Raw genomic sequence first — 13419 nt, 5'->3', positions numbered from 1 at the left:
TTTGTTTGATTTCTATTGATAACCTTAAGAGTGGACTAACACGGCTACCACACCTCTCTACATTTTTGATTGGAAAGAGAAAGCAGAAAATAGAGAACAGTCATAAGAAATAAGAACATAAGAATAGCCATACTGGGTTAGACCAGTGGTCCATCTAGCCTGGTATCCTGCTTCCAGCAGTGGCCAATCGGGGTCTCAAGTACCTGACAGAAACCCAAATAGCAGCAACATTCTATGTTACCAATCCTGAGGCAAGCAGTGGCTTCCCTCATGTCTATCTCAATAGGAGACTAGGGACCTTACCTCCAGGAACTTGTCCAAACCTTTTTTAAAACCAGATATGTTAACCTCTGTTACAACAACCTCTGGTAGCAAGTTCCAGAGCTTAACTGTTCTTTGCATGAACATTTTTTTTACTCCTATTTCTTTTAAAAGTATTTCCATGTAATTTCATGGAGTGTCCCCTAGTCTTTGTACTGTTTGAAGAGTTAAAAAATTGATTCACATTTACCTGTTCTTCACCACTTAGGATTTCATAGACCTCAGTCACAGGTTAGAGTTAGATATCATAGGGGCCCTTTTACTAAGCCGAGTAGGCGCCTACGCACACCCAACATGCGCCAATTTTGAATTACCACCCAGATATCACATGGCCCTTGCGGTAATTTCATTTTTGACACGTGTCCACTTCGCTTGCCAGAAAATAGTTTTATTTTCTGGCGCACAGGTGGTTATCAAGTGGTAATCGGCATTTTACATGCATAGACCATTACCACTTGGTTACCGCGTGAGACCTTACCGCTAGGTCAAAGGCTGGCAGTAAGGTCTCAGACCCAAAATGGATATGCGGCAATTTTCATTTTGCCTCATGTCCATTCTTGGCAAAAATTTTAAAAAGGCATTTTTTACAGGTGCGCTGAAAAATGAATCTGCACACACCCAAAACACATGTGAAAAAAACATCCAAATGCTGCCACTTTATAGACATTTTTCTCTTTCGAAAATGAGCCCCATAGTAACCTATGGAACTTTCTAAGTCTAAGTGCTTTGAAAATGAGCCCCATAGGCTACACTCACTCCTAAGTGAGAAGCCATTTACAATTGTTCTATATTGAGTAATATAAGGTTGCAATGATTTTTTGCTGTGTGCTACTGTTTTTATGTTGATTAATTTCTGATAACTAATTGCTATCCACCTATTATTGGTATATAAATTTGATATAAATAGATTAAAATAAACAGATATTCAGCTCATGGCTGGTAAGCTGCTTCCAGCCACAAGCTCAACTAACCCCAGATATTCAGTGCTGAGGAATGTACACCTCCCGACATTGAATAGCCAGGTATGACCACTGATCCGGCAGTTAATTGGGCACCATCCAATATGGTCTTTCGGCTGTAAACAGGCTTATTTTCGAAAGAGAAGGACGTCCATCTTCCGACCCAAATCGGGAGATGGCCGCCCTTCTCTCACGGGCGCCCAAATCGGTATAATCGAAAGCCGATTTTGGGCGCCCCCAACTGCAGTCCGTCGTGGGGACGAACAAAGTTCCCGGGGGCGTGTCGGAAGGTGGGACAGGGGCGTGCTTAAAAGACGGGTGCCCTCGGCCGATAATGGAAAAAAGAAGGGCGGCCCTAGCGAGAATTTGATCCGCTTTTTTTGGACCCTTTTTTTTTTTTAGGTCCAAGTCCCCAAAAAGTGCCCAAACTGCCCAGATGACCACCGGAGGGAATTGGGGATGACCTCCCCTGACTCCCCCAGTGGTCACTAACCCCCTCCCACCAAATAAAGGACTTTAAAAACTTTTTTTCAGCCTGTATGCCAGCCTCAAATGTCATACCCAGCTCCATGACAGCAATATGCAGGTCCCTGGAGCAGTGTTTAGTGGGTGTAGTGCACTTCAGGCAGGTGGATCCAAGCCCACCCCCCCTACCTGTTCCACTTGTGCTGGTAAATGGGAGCCTTCCACCCCCCCAAACCCACTGCACCCACATCTAGGTGCCCCCCTTCACCCATAAGTGCTATGATAATGGTGTAAAGTTGTGGGGAGTGGGTTTTAGGGGGGATTTGGGGGGCTCAGCACCCAAGGTAAGGGAGCTATGCACCTGGGAGGTATTTTAATGTTTTTTTTTTTAATTTTTAAAAGTGCCCCCTAGGGTGCCCGGTTGGTGTCCTGGCATGTGAGGGGGACCAATGCACTACGAATCCTGGCCCCTCCCATGACCAAAGGGCTTGGATTTGATCGTTTTTGAGATGGCCGGCTTCGGTTTCCATTATCGCTGAAAACCGATGCCGACCATCTCAAATCCACCCAAATCCTAGGCATTTGGCTGGCACCAACCGTATTATCGAAAGAAAAGATGGCCACCCACCTTTTTCGATAATACGGTCTGTCCCGCCCCTTCGCGCCCCCGTCCTCGGAGATGGGCGGCCATGGAGATGGGCGTTCCCGTTCAGTTATCCCACTCAAAGTGTTCCATCACTTTTCTATATTCCCCACTCTCTTTTACTGAGCCATAATTGTAAATGCATACAGTCTAAGACCTAGAATACTCCATAATATTTGAACCCAGTGAACCTGTGCTGTTTCTTCACTCATCTGATAAATATAGGATACGTCTCAAAATCTTGTCACAAATTAGTACAACACGTTTGTTGGCTGTAATTGTATGTATTTAAGTGGACTAAAATGGCAGCCACTGTACTTTACTCAGGAATTAATGCAAAATTCTCATTAATATTATAATGAAGTGGTGTAGCAGCAGCAACAAAATAAGAGTAAATGGGTTTTGTCGTGCAGTTTAACAGCACCCAAAGCAAAAGATATGGGTATGAAAAAGGACTGGAAAATTCTGATTATAGCAATAAATCAGCTCAATTTTGTAATAAGTTTTCTTTATTTAAATGATTAAGAAATTCTTTTTTTTCTTCAACTTCATAACAGAGGCACCAAATTAGCCACCTCAAGTGGTGATACTTCCATACGGATTTGGGATTTCTCAAAGGCAGAGTGCATTCTGACTCTAGAAGGACATGGTCATGCCGTATGGGACTGTTCTTGGCACACTTGTGGTGATTTCTTGGCTTCCTGTTCCATGGATAAAACCAGTAAAATCTGGGATATTAATAGGTAAGTACTCTTGCCAGTGTTTTGCACTGCTCTGAAGGTATCTTGTTTCAATTTTAATACAAACTACTGTAAAAGCAATCAGGAAAATATTCAAAATCACTTATTTGGTCAGCATTGGTTATTGACTGCATACTTTTTTAAGGTTCTGCCCTGAAGAACAGGTAAATTTTGGCCATATAGATCACTATGGGATCTGTTTAAAAAGTGCAGTAAGTTTTTGCAGTTAATATGCTTTAACAGCAAAAACGAATGCACAGTAAGTGTAGCGGCTGCATAGGTGTTGCTATGGAATCATTTGGATGGTATGTGTTGTCTGCCTTCTCATTGCCACCCCCAACAAGGACAGACAGGACTTATAAGTGGGTCTGGTTTGATCTGCACCTCTTAGAGGGTCGGGTTGTGTGATTCAATCCTGTTCTTTCTGAATCACAGAGTGCTGTGACTACGGAGCCCCAGCACAGTTAAAACATCATCTGTTTCAATCATATAAACAGTGATATTTGAAACATGCAGGACTTCGTAGGAGGACTTTCCTCCTTCCCTGAAGTTACTATTGAGGAAACTACACTTCTCCTTTCTTCCTCAAAATGTACCACCTGTTCCTCTGATCCCATTCCCACCCACAGGGCCGGTCTTAGCAAGTGCGGGGCCCTATGCAGACCAATTTGGTGGGCCCCCACCCCACCCATTGATAAGATTATTCAATTTTTAGAAAATGTTCTATTTATGAAATTTCAAATATAGACAAATGAAGCTAAACTTGTACAGAAAAACTGATTGAAATAATAAGCACAATGCTATCATGAAACCCCCCTCCCAAGAAATTATTCAGTTCAAGTCCACAATTAGTAGTTCCAAATCTCATAACCCCGGGGGGTCAGAGGTGTGGACACACAATCTCTCCACTGCAAAACACTATACACAAACTTGTGCAAAAACACAGTCAGAACCTTACCAAACCATAACAGCACTAATTCCAAGGACAGGATGAGCTACAACCTTATGCATGGAAAGGCAGAACTGTAATTACACCAGGCTCTAAAACACCGATACACTACCTTGTGAAAAAAAGAAGGGCTGCAAATACTACACGCTAGCAGGATACTGTACCTTGATCACACATGAAAAACACATGACACAACAAATATGAAGGCAAAATACTGAATGGAAAGTTACCTCAAGAAGTCAGACTCAGCATGCAGCAATACTAGAAAAATTGAAACTTACATGCAAAATATCACAGATGCACATTTCTAAAAGCTGACATATTCCAATTAATAAATTCTGAATAAAATACTTTTTTTCTACCTTTGTTGTCTGATCATTTAGTTTTTCTATTCGCTTTGGTCCCAGTGTCTTCTGTTTTATGCAGTGTCTTCTTTCCGTTTGATATTTTTTCTCTCACCATGTCCACCATCCTCCTGTGTCCTTATGTGTTCTGTCTACCATCTGTAGCCCCCGGTCCCTATCCTTTCTCCAGTTTCAGCATCTGCCTTCAAAGTGTTCGGATCCAGCCCTTAAATTCAACAATTTACCCTCCATCCACATCCAGTATTTCTCTTCTCTCCCCTCCACTACATTTCCAGCAATTTCTCCTCTCCCTGGGCCCTGCCATCCCATCCAAGTCCATCCTTGGCCCTCTCTGCCCTTCCCTCCTCCATCCACATCCAGCAATTCTCCTCTCTCCCCTCCCCTCCATTTCCAGCAATTTCTCCTCTCTCTGGGCCCTGCCATCCCATCCAAGTCCATCCTTGGCCCTCTCTGCCCTTCCCTCCTCCATCCACATCCAGCAATTCTCCTCTCTCCCCTCCCCTCCATTTCCAGCAATTTCTCCTCTCCATGGGTCCTGCCATCCCATCCAAGTCCATCCTTTGCCCTCTCTGCCCTTCCATCCTCATCCAGCAATTCTCCTCTCTCACCTTCCCTCCATTTCCAGCAATTTCTCCTCTCCATGGGCCCTGTCATCCCATCCAAGTCCATCCTTGGCTTCCTCTGACCTTCCCTCCTCCATCCACATCCAGCAATTCTCCTCTCTCCCCTCCTCTCCATTTCCAGCAATTTCTCTTCTCCCTGGGTCCTGCCATCCCATCCAAGTCCATCCTTGGCCCCCTCCCCTCCTCTATCCACATTCAGTAATTCTCCCCTCTCCCTTCCCCTCCATTTCCAGCAATTTCTCCTCTCCCTGGGCCCTGCCCTCCCATCTGTTCCTCTCTCCCCTGCCCCCCTCCATTCACCCATGTATCCAGCAATTCCCCTCTCTCCCTGAGCCCTGCCATCCCATCCATGTCCCTCTTTCCCCTGCCCACCCTCTTCTCTCCCCCACGATCGATCCCTTTCCTTTTTTGCTTTTAAATTTACCTCCAGTCCGGCAGCGTCAGTGGAAGCGCTCCCAGTAAAAGCGCTTCTCTTCGCTGTGTCCCACCTTCTTCTGAGGTCATGACGGCAGAAGAAGGCGGGACACAGTGAAGAGAAGCGCTTTTACTGGGAGCGCTTTCACTGACGCTGCTGGACTGGAGGTAAATTTAAAAGCAAAAAAGGAAAGGGATCGATCGTGGGGGAGAGAAGAGGGCGGGCAGTTCGGACGAGCGGCGGCGATCCCCGGGCAGAACTAGGTCAAGGCTGACTGAGGCGCGCCGCCCCCCTAAGCGCGGGGCCCTATGCGGCCACCTCGGTCGCCTCGGCCTAAGACCGGCCCTGCCCACCCACCTTCTTAATGCCATCTCTCTTGCTCTTATTCCTTTTGTCTGTCACATTCTCAACCTCTCACTTTCCACTGCGACTGTCCCTGCTGCCTTTAAACATGCTATGGTCACACCTCTCCTTAAGAAGCCTTCACTCGACCCTACTTGTCCCTCTAATTACCGACCCATCTCCCTCCTTCCTTTTCTCTCCAAATTACTTGAGCGTGCTGTTCACCGCTGCTGCCTTGATTTTCTCTCCTCACATGCTATTCTTGACCCACTACAATCTGGTTTTCGCCCTCTCCACTCAACCGAAACTGTGCTTACTAAAGTCTCCAATGACCTATTACTGGCTAAATCCAGAAGTCAATATTCCATCCTCATTCTTCTTGATCTTTCCGCTGCTTTTGACACTGTCGATCACAGCATACTTCTCGATACCCTGTCCTCACTTGGATTCCAGGGCTCTGTCCTTTCCTGGTTCTCTTCCTACCTCTCCCTCCGCACCTTTAGTGTTCACTCTGGTGGATCCTCTTCTACTTCTATCCCTCTGCCTGTCGGCGTACCTCAGGGTTCTGTTCTTCGTCCCCTCCTCAATGAACGCATCCAGGCCTTGCTCCCTGAGCTGCTGGATGGCCTCATGCAATGGTGTGCATCGGCATCGAGGGTGCTTACGACCACCCTGCCTCCTGTTGTGGCCCTGCATGGCCCTCAGGCTGCAGTGCGGCCTCTGACACTGATGCCACATTTGGCACCGGTGTCAACTGCCACCCAAGCTGGCACTCCCTTGACGTCAGTGGAAAAATCTTCACCGGAGTTGAGGTGGGAGCCTGCTTCTCAATGCTGTTCTCGAGGACGTGGTTCCTCTGCATCAAGGCAGGTTCAGTCTAGACACTTCTATCAGGAGGTATTGTCTGACATGAGGAGGAGCACTCATGGGATTCAGAGGAGGATCCAAGGTATATTTCCTCGGACAAGTCCTATGGAATTCCCTCTGAATTTGCCCCTCCACCTAAAAGGAGAAAGTCTCCTCCAGAAAGCCTTTCATTTCCATCTTTTGTAAAGGAAATGGCTGATGCCATTCCAGTTCCTTTGGAAGTAGAGAATGAGCCCAGGGCCAAGATGCTCAAGGTCCTGGACTACACATCTCCTCTTAAGGAGGCTGTGACTGCACCTCTTCATGAGGTACTCAAGGAAGTCCTCATCAGGAACTGGGAGTCCAATCTGTCAGTCCCTGTCATTCCCAAGAAGATCGACACCCAGTATTGGCTCCACAGTTCACCTGATGTTAATAGGCCTCAGTTGCTTCACAATTCCATGATGGTGGAATCCACTTTCAAAAGAGCCAGGAGTTCCAGGGACTATGCCTCAGCGCCCCCAGGTAAAGAAGCTAGAACCCTGGACTCTTTTGGGAGGAAGATGTACCAGGCTTCAATGCTCATTTCCTGTATACAATCTTACCAACTCTTAACGAGCGTCTACTTGCGACACTCAGTGCACATGTTGTCCAATCTGGCTGACATGCTCCCTCCAGAGTAGGTCGAATCAGTTCACCAGTTGGTCAAGCAGCAGAAGGTGTGCTGAAAGTTTTTGGCCAGGGGCACTTACAACACTTTTGATGTGGCATGCAGGATTTCTGCTCAAGCTATAGCAATGCGTAGACTCTCATGGCTGTGTGTTTCTGACTTTGAACATCCTGTTCAGCAGAGGTTGGCGGATGCCCCATGCTGGGGATAACCTTTTTGGACAGAAGGTTGAGGAGGTCGCAGACCAAATCAGAAAACACAATGATACCATCTCTTCTCTCTCCCACTGGGCGCCTTCTGCATCAGCCTCCTTAGCTAGGAGGACTTTTGGCAAGCCGAGGAGAAGTTCCTATTACTATCCTAGGCATAGATATAACCCTTTGGTTCGCCAGCCTCCTCAGGCTCAACACCAGCATACTCATTCATGTAGTTGCTGCTCCCCAGGTAAAGCAATGGATGAGCTTTTGACTCTCTTCATCAAAGCATAACCACAGTAAAAGTGTCTCTACCAGATAACTTGCCGGTCGAGGGGAGGTTGAAGTTTTTCACCAAAGGTGGCCTTTTAACCTCCAACCGGTGGGTTCCTCAAATAGTCCATCTCAGATACGCTCTCAGTTGATATCTTAAACCTCCAAATTGCCCACCGACAGCTCATTCATTCAGCTCTCGGCACAGGCAGGTATTTGCAGAGGAACTCTCTGCCCTTCTGAAGGCTCATGCGGTTGAACCCATTCTACCAGGGGAAGAAGGTCAGGGATTCTATTCCAGGTACTTCCTTGTACAAAAGAAAATAGGGGGGGATGCTTCCCATCCTAGACCTAAGGGCCCTGAACAAATTCCTAGTCTGAGAAAAGTTCAAGATGGTTTACATGGGCGCCCTTCTCCCAATGATTCAGAAAAATGATTGGGTATGCTCTCTGGACTTAAAGGGTGCATATACTCACATCCCATACTTTCAGCCCACCAGAAGTATCTTCGATTTCAGCATGGAACACATTACTTTCAGTACTGCATATTGCCTTTCGGCGTCACGTTGGCTCCCAGGGTCTTCACCAAATGTCTAACGGTAGTTGCAGCATTGCTACACAGACTGGGAGTTCATGTGTTCCAGTATCTCGATAATTAGCTGGTAAAGAGCACCTCAGAGGAGGGTGCTCAGCAGTCCATTTGGATGACTATTCAGGTGCTCAAGCTACTAGGGTTTGTTTTAAACTACCCCAAGTCCCATCTCTGCCCTGTCCATCGATTGGAGTTCATAGGAGCCTTGCTTGCTACTCGGATGGTATGAGCCTACCTCCCAGTCATGAGAGTGGACAATCTTCTTGCATTTGCACCCAAGATTCTTGCTTCTCAGCAGGTCACAGCTCGGCAGATGTTGAGATTGTTGGGCCACATGGCTCCCACAGTGTATGTTACACCCATGACACACCTTCACATGAGATCTGCTCAATGGACCCTGGCTTCTCAGTGGTATCAAGCCACGGGGAGTCTGAAAGATGTCATCCAAGTGTCCCAAACCCACCCAAACCCACTTCCCCTCTCCCTTCACTCTCTATCTCAGTTGAGAACACCCTCATCGTCCCCGTCTCATCTGCCCGCAACCTCGGTGTCATCTTCGACTCCTCCCTCTCCTTTTCTGCGCACATCCAGCAGATAGCCAAGACCTGTCGCTTCTTCCTCTATAACATCAGCAAAATTTGCCCCTTCCTCTCCGAGCACACCACCCGAACTATCATCCACTCTCTCATTACCTCTCGCCTTGACTACTGCAACTTACTCCTGACCGGCCTCCCACGTAGCCATCTACTCCCCCTTCAGTCCATCCAGAACTCTGCCGCACGTCTTATCTTCCGCCTTAACTGATATACTCATATCACCCCTCTCCTCAAGTCACTTCACTGGCTCCCAATCAGATACCGTATACAGTTCAAGCTTCTCTTACTCACCTACAAATGCACTCGATCTGCGGCCCCTCCGTACCTCTCTACCCTCATCTCCCCTTACGTCCCTACCCGTAACCTCCGCTCTCAAGACAAATCCCTCCTTTCAGTACCCTTCTCCACCACCTCCAACTCCAGGCTCCATCCCTTCTATCTCGCCTCACCCCATGCCTGGAACAAACTCCATGAGCCCATACGCCGTGCCCCCTCCCTACCCGTCTTCAAATCAATGCTCAAAGCCCACCTCTTCAATGTCGCCTTCGGCTCCTAATCACTACACCTCTTCTCAGAAAACATCTACCCCAACTTGACATTTTGTCCTTTAGATTGTAAGCTCTTCCGAGCAGGGACCGTCCTTAATTGTTAATTTGTACAGCGCTGCGTAACCCTAGTAGCGCTCTAGAAATGTTAAGTAGTAGTAGTAGTAGTAGTATACTACCTGCAGTGGTGGACCATTCGATCCAATTTGACTCAGGGACTTCCGTTCCAAATTCCTCAGCCATAAAAAGTGCTGATGACGGATGCATGTCTCCTGGGATGGGGATCTCGTGTAGATGTGCTTCACACTCAAGGAACTTGGTCCTCCCAGGAAATGAATATTCAGATCAATCTCCTGGAGCTCCAGGTGATCTGGAATGCTCTAAAGGCTTTCAGAGATTGGCTGCCTTACCAAATTGTTCTCATTCAAACAGACAATAAGGTTACAATACATTAAACCAACAAGCGTGGGGGGGGGGGGGGGGCATTTTTTCCCCGACCTGATGCCCATCCTGGCAAAACCAGCTTGCACTCCTTGGATTGCAAGAGAGCATTAGCCTACTACATGGAGCAGAAAAGGCCCCACAGACAATCCACCTAACCTTTTGTTTCTTTTGATCCCAACAGGATGGGGATCGCCATCGGGAAACGCACTATTTCTAATTGGCTGGAAGATTGCATTTCTTTTAGTTATACCCAGGCTGGGCTGGCCCTAGAGGGTCATGTCACAGCTCGTAATTTCAGAGCCATGGCTGCATTGGTAGTCCACTTTGAGGCTAGCCTCCATTGACAAAATTTGCAAGGCTGTGACGTGGTCTTCAGTCCACACATTCACTGCCTTGAGCAGGATACCTGACGCAACAGTTGGTTTGGGCAGACAGTGTTGCAGAATCTGTTTGCGGTCTAGAATCCAGCTTCACCCTCCTAGGCCCATTTTATTCTGTTACTAGCTTCACTATCATTCAGATTGTATATAGTTTAAGGTTAATTTGTGTTATGTGCTCGCTATTGTGAGGCCCAATTGATCAATGTGTGTTGTTTTTGGTGAGCCTGGATTCTAGGGATTCCCCACGTGAGAATTATAAGCCTGGTTGTCCTCAGAGAAAGCAAAGGTACTTACCTGTAGCAAGTGTTCTCTGAGGACATCAGTACTACTACTATTTAACATTTCTAAAGCACTACCAGGGTTACTCAGCGCTGTACATTCTAACAAAGAAGGACAGTCCCTGCTCAAAGGAGCTTACAATCTAAAGGACAAAATAGTGCAGTCAATCAAATTGGGGACAGTCTAGATTTCCTGGATAGAGGTACAATGGTTAGGTGCAGAAAGCGACATTGAAGAGGTGGGCTTTGAGCAAGGATTTGAAGATGGGCAGGGAGGGGGCTTGGTGTATGGGCTCAGGGAGTTTATTCCAAGCATAGGGTGAGGCGAGGCAGAAACAGCGGAGCCTGGAGTTGGCGGTGATGGAGAAGGGTACTGAGAGGAAGGATTTGTCCTGTGAGCGGAGGTTACGGGTAGGAGCGTAAGGGGAGATGAGGGTAGAGAGGTAATGAGGGGCTGTAGATTGAGTGCATTTGTAGGTTAGTAGGAGAAGCTTGAACTGTATGCGGTACCTGATCGGAAGCCAGTGAAGTGACTTGAGGAGAGGGGTGATATGAGCATATCGGTCTAGGCGGAAGATAAGATGGGCAGCAGAGTTCTGAACGGATTGAAGGGGGGATAGATGGTTAAGTAGGAGGCCAGTGAGGAGTAGATTGCAGTAGTCAAGGTGAGAGGTGATGAGAGAATGGATGAGAGTTCGGGTGGTGTGCTCGGAGAGGAAGTGGCGAATTTTGCTGATGTTATAGAGAAAGAAGCGACAGGTCTTGGCTGTCTGCTGGATATGGGCAGAGAAGGAGAGGGAGGAGTCGAAGATGACTCCAAGGTTGCGGGCAGATGAGACAGGGAGGATGAGGGTGTTGTCAACTGAAATAGAGAGTGGAGGGAGAGGAGAAGTGGGTTTGGGTGGAAAGACAATGAGCTCGGTCTTGGCCATGTTCAGTTTCAGGTGGCGGTTGGACATCCAGGCAGCAATGTCGGATAAGCAGGCTGATACTTTGGCCTGGGTTTCCGCAGTGATATCTGGTGTGGAGAGGTAAAGCTGGGTGTCGTCAGCATAAAGATGGTATTGGAAACCATGAGATGAGATCAGCGAACCCAGGGAAGAGGTGTAGATTGAAAAAAGAAGGGGTCCAAGGACAGATCCCTGAGGAACTCCAACAGAGAGTGGGATGGGGTGGAGGAAGATCCATGAGAATGTACTCTGAAGGTATGGTGGGAGAGATAAGAGGAGAACCAGGAGAGGACAGAGCCCTGGAACCCAAATGAGGATAGTGCAGCAAGTAGTAAATTATGATTGACAGTGTCAAAAGCAGCGGATAGGTCAAGGAGGATGAGGATGGAGTAGTGACCTTTGGATTTGGCAAGGAACAGGTCATTACAGACTTTAGTGAGTGCCGTTTCTGTCGAATGTAGAGGGCGAAAACCGGATTGAAGCGGATCGAGGATGGCATGAGAGGAGAGAAAATCAAGGCAGCGGCTGTGAACGGCGCATTCAAGTATCTTGGAGAGGAAGGGTAGGAGGGAGATGGGGCGGTAGTTGGAGGGACAGGTAGGGTCTAGTGATGTTTTTTTGAGAAGTGGTGTGACTACAGCATGCTTGAAGGTGTCAGGGACAGTTGCAGTGGAGAGAGAGAGGTTGAGGATGGGGGGGTGACAGTAGGAGAGATGGTGTTTAGTAAGTTGGTGGGGATGGGATCAGAGGAACAAGTAGTGCATTTCGAGGAGGAAAGAAGGTGGGCGGTTTCCTCCTCGGTGATATCAGGAAAAGAGGAAAAGGAGGCCTGGGTTGGTTGGTTGAGGGAATGGGTTAAAGGATGAAGAGGAGGAGGTGGCTTGGTAGTGAATTCAAGGTTGATCTTCTGCACCTTGTCACGGAAGTAGTCAGCTAGTGATTGAGGAGAGAGTGAGGGGGGTGGGTGGGAGCAGAGGGCACTTTGAGGAGGGAGTTAAGGGTGGCGAAGAGACGACGAGGGTTGGAGCCGAGAGAATTAGTCAATTGGGTGTAATAGTCCTGTTTGGCAAGGAATAGGGAGGACTGGAAGGAGGATAGCATGAATTTATAATGAATGAAGTCGGTATGGGTGTGAGATTTCTTCCAGAGGCGTTCGGCAGATCAGGCGCAGGAGCGAAGGTATCGGATGCAAGGGGTCAGCCAGGGCTGGGGATTAGGACGCCTTGTGGGATGGGAGATGGATGGTGCAAGTGTGTCCAGAGCAGTGGAGAGAGTGGCATTGTAAGCAGAGACAGCCTTGTCGACAGACTCGGAGGACATGATGGAAGGGAGGAGATTAGAGATACAAGAGGATAAGGTAAAAAAGTAGTGGTTAGTGTTGGGCGGGACTGAGGGGGAGGGTGATGAAGTGTGAAAGTGATCAGTTGATGGTGATCTGAGAGAGGAAGAGCAGAGGCGCAGAAATTGGAGGGTGAGCAGGTAGAGGAGAGGACGAGGTCAAGACAATGGCCAGTTTGGTGAGTAGGGGTGGTGGAGCTCAGCTGGAGGTTGAAGGAGGATGTCAGAGTGAGGAACTGAGAAGTGTAAGAGTCGGATGGGTCATCAGCGTGTATGTTAAAGTCTCCAAGAATGAGGGACGGAGATGAGGGTTTAAGAAAAACGGAGAGCCAGGCATCGAAGTCGGTAAGGAAGGAAGGGAGGGCCTTGGGGGGGGGGGGGGGGGCGGTAAATGACTGCAACTCTGAGTGGCAGCGGGTAGAATAGATGGATGGAGTGAACTTCAAAGGATGAGAAGCAGTGAGACTGCGGTAGGAGGAGGAGTTGAAAAC

General features: G+C 47.9%; 1 protein-coding gene across 1 annotated transcript in view; it reads left to right on the top strand.

Moving 5' to 3' along the window:
• Positions 1-13419, top strand: part of SPAG16 (sperm associated antigen 16) — a 932486-nt gene that overhangs the window by 458439 nt on the left and 460628 nt on the right. The window contains 1 exon segment of the mRNA XM_030210425.1: positions 2946-3131. Coding sequence (XP_030066285.1) covers positions 2946-3131 — 186 coding nt within the window.

Source organism: Microcaecilia unicolor, chromosome 7, assembly GCF_901765095.1.
Source record: "Microcaecilia unicolor chromosome 7, aMicUni1.1, whole genome shotgun sequence".
NCBI classification, from domain to species: domain Eukaryota; kingdom Metazoa; phylum Chordata; class Amphibia; order Gymnophiona; family Siphonopidae; genus Microcaecilia; species Microcaecilia unicolor.
Note: the sequence above shows the minus strand (reverse complement) of the source record. Positions and strands in the feature narration are given on the sequence as shown.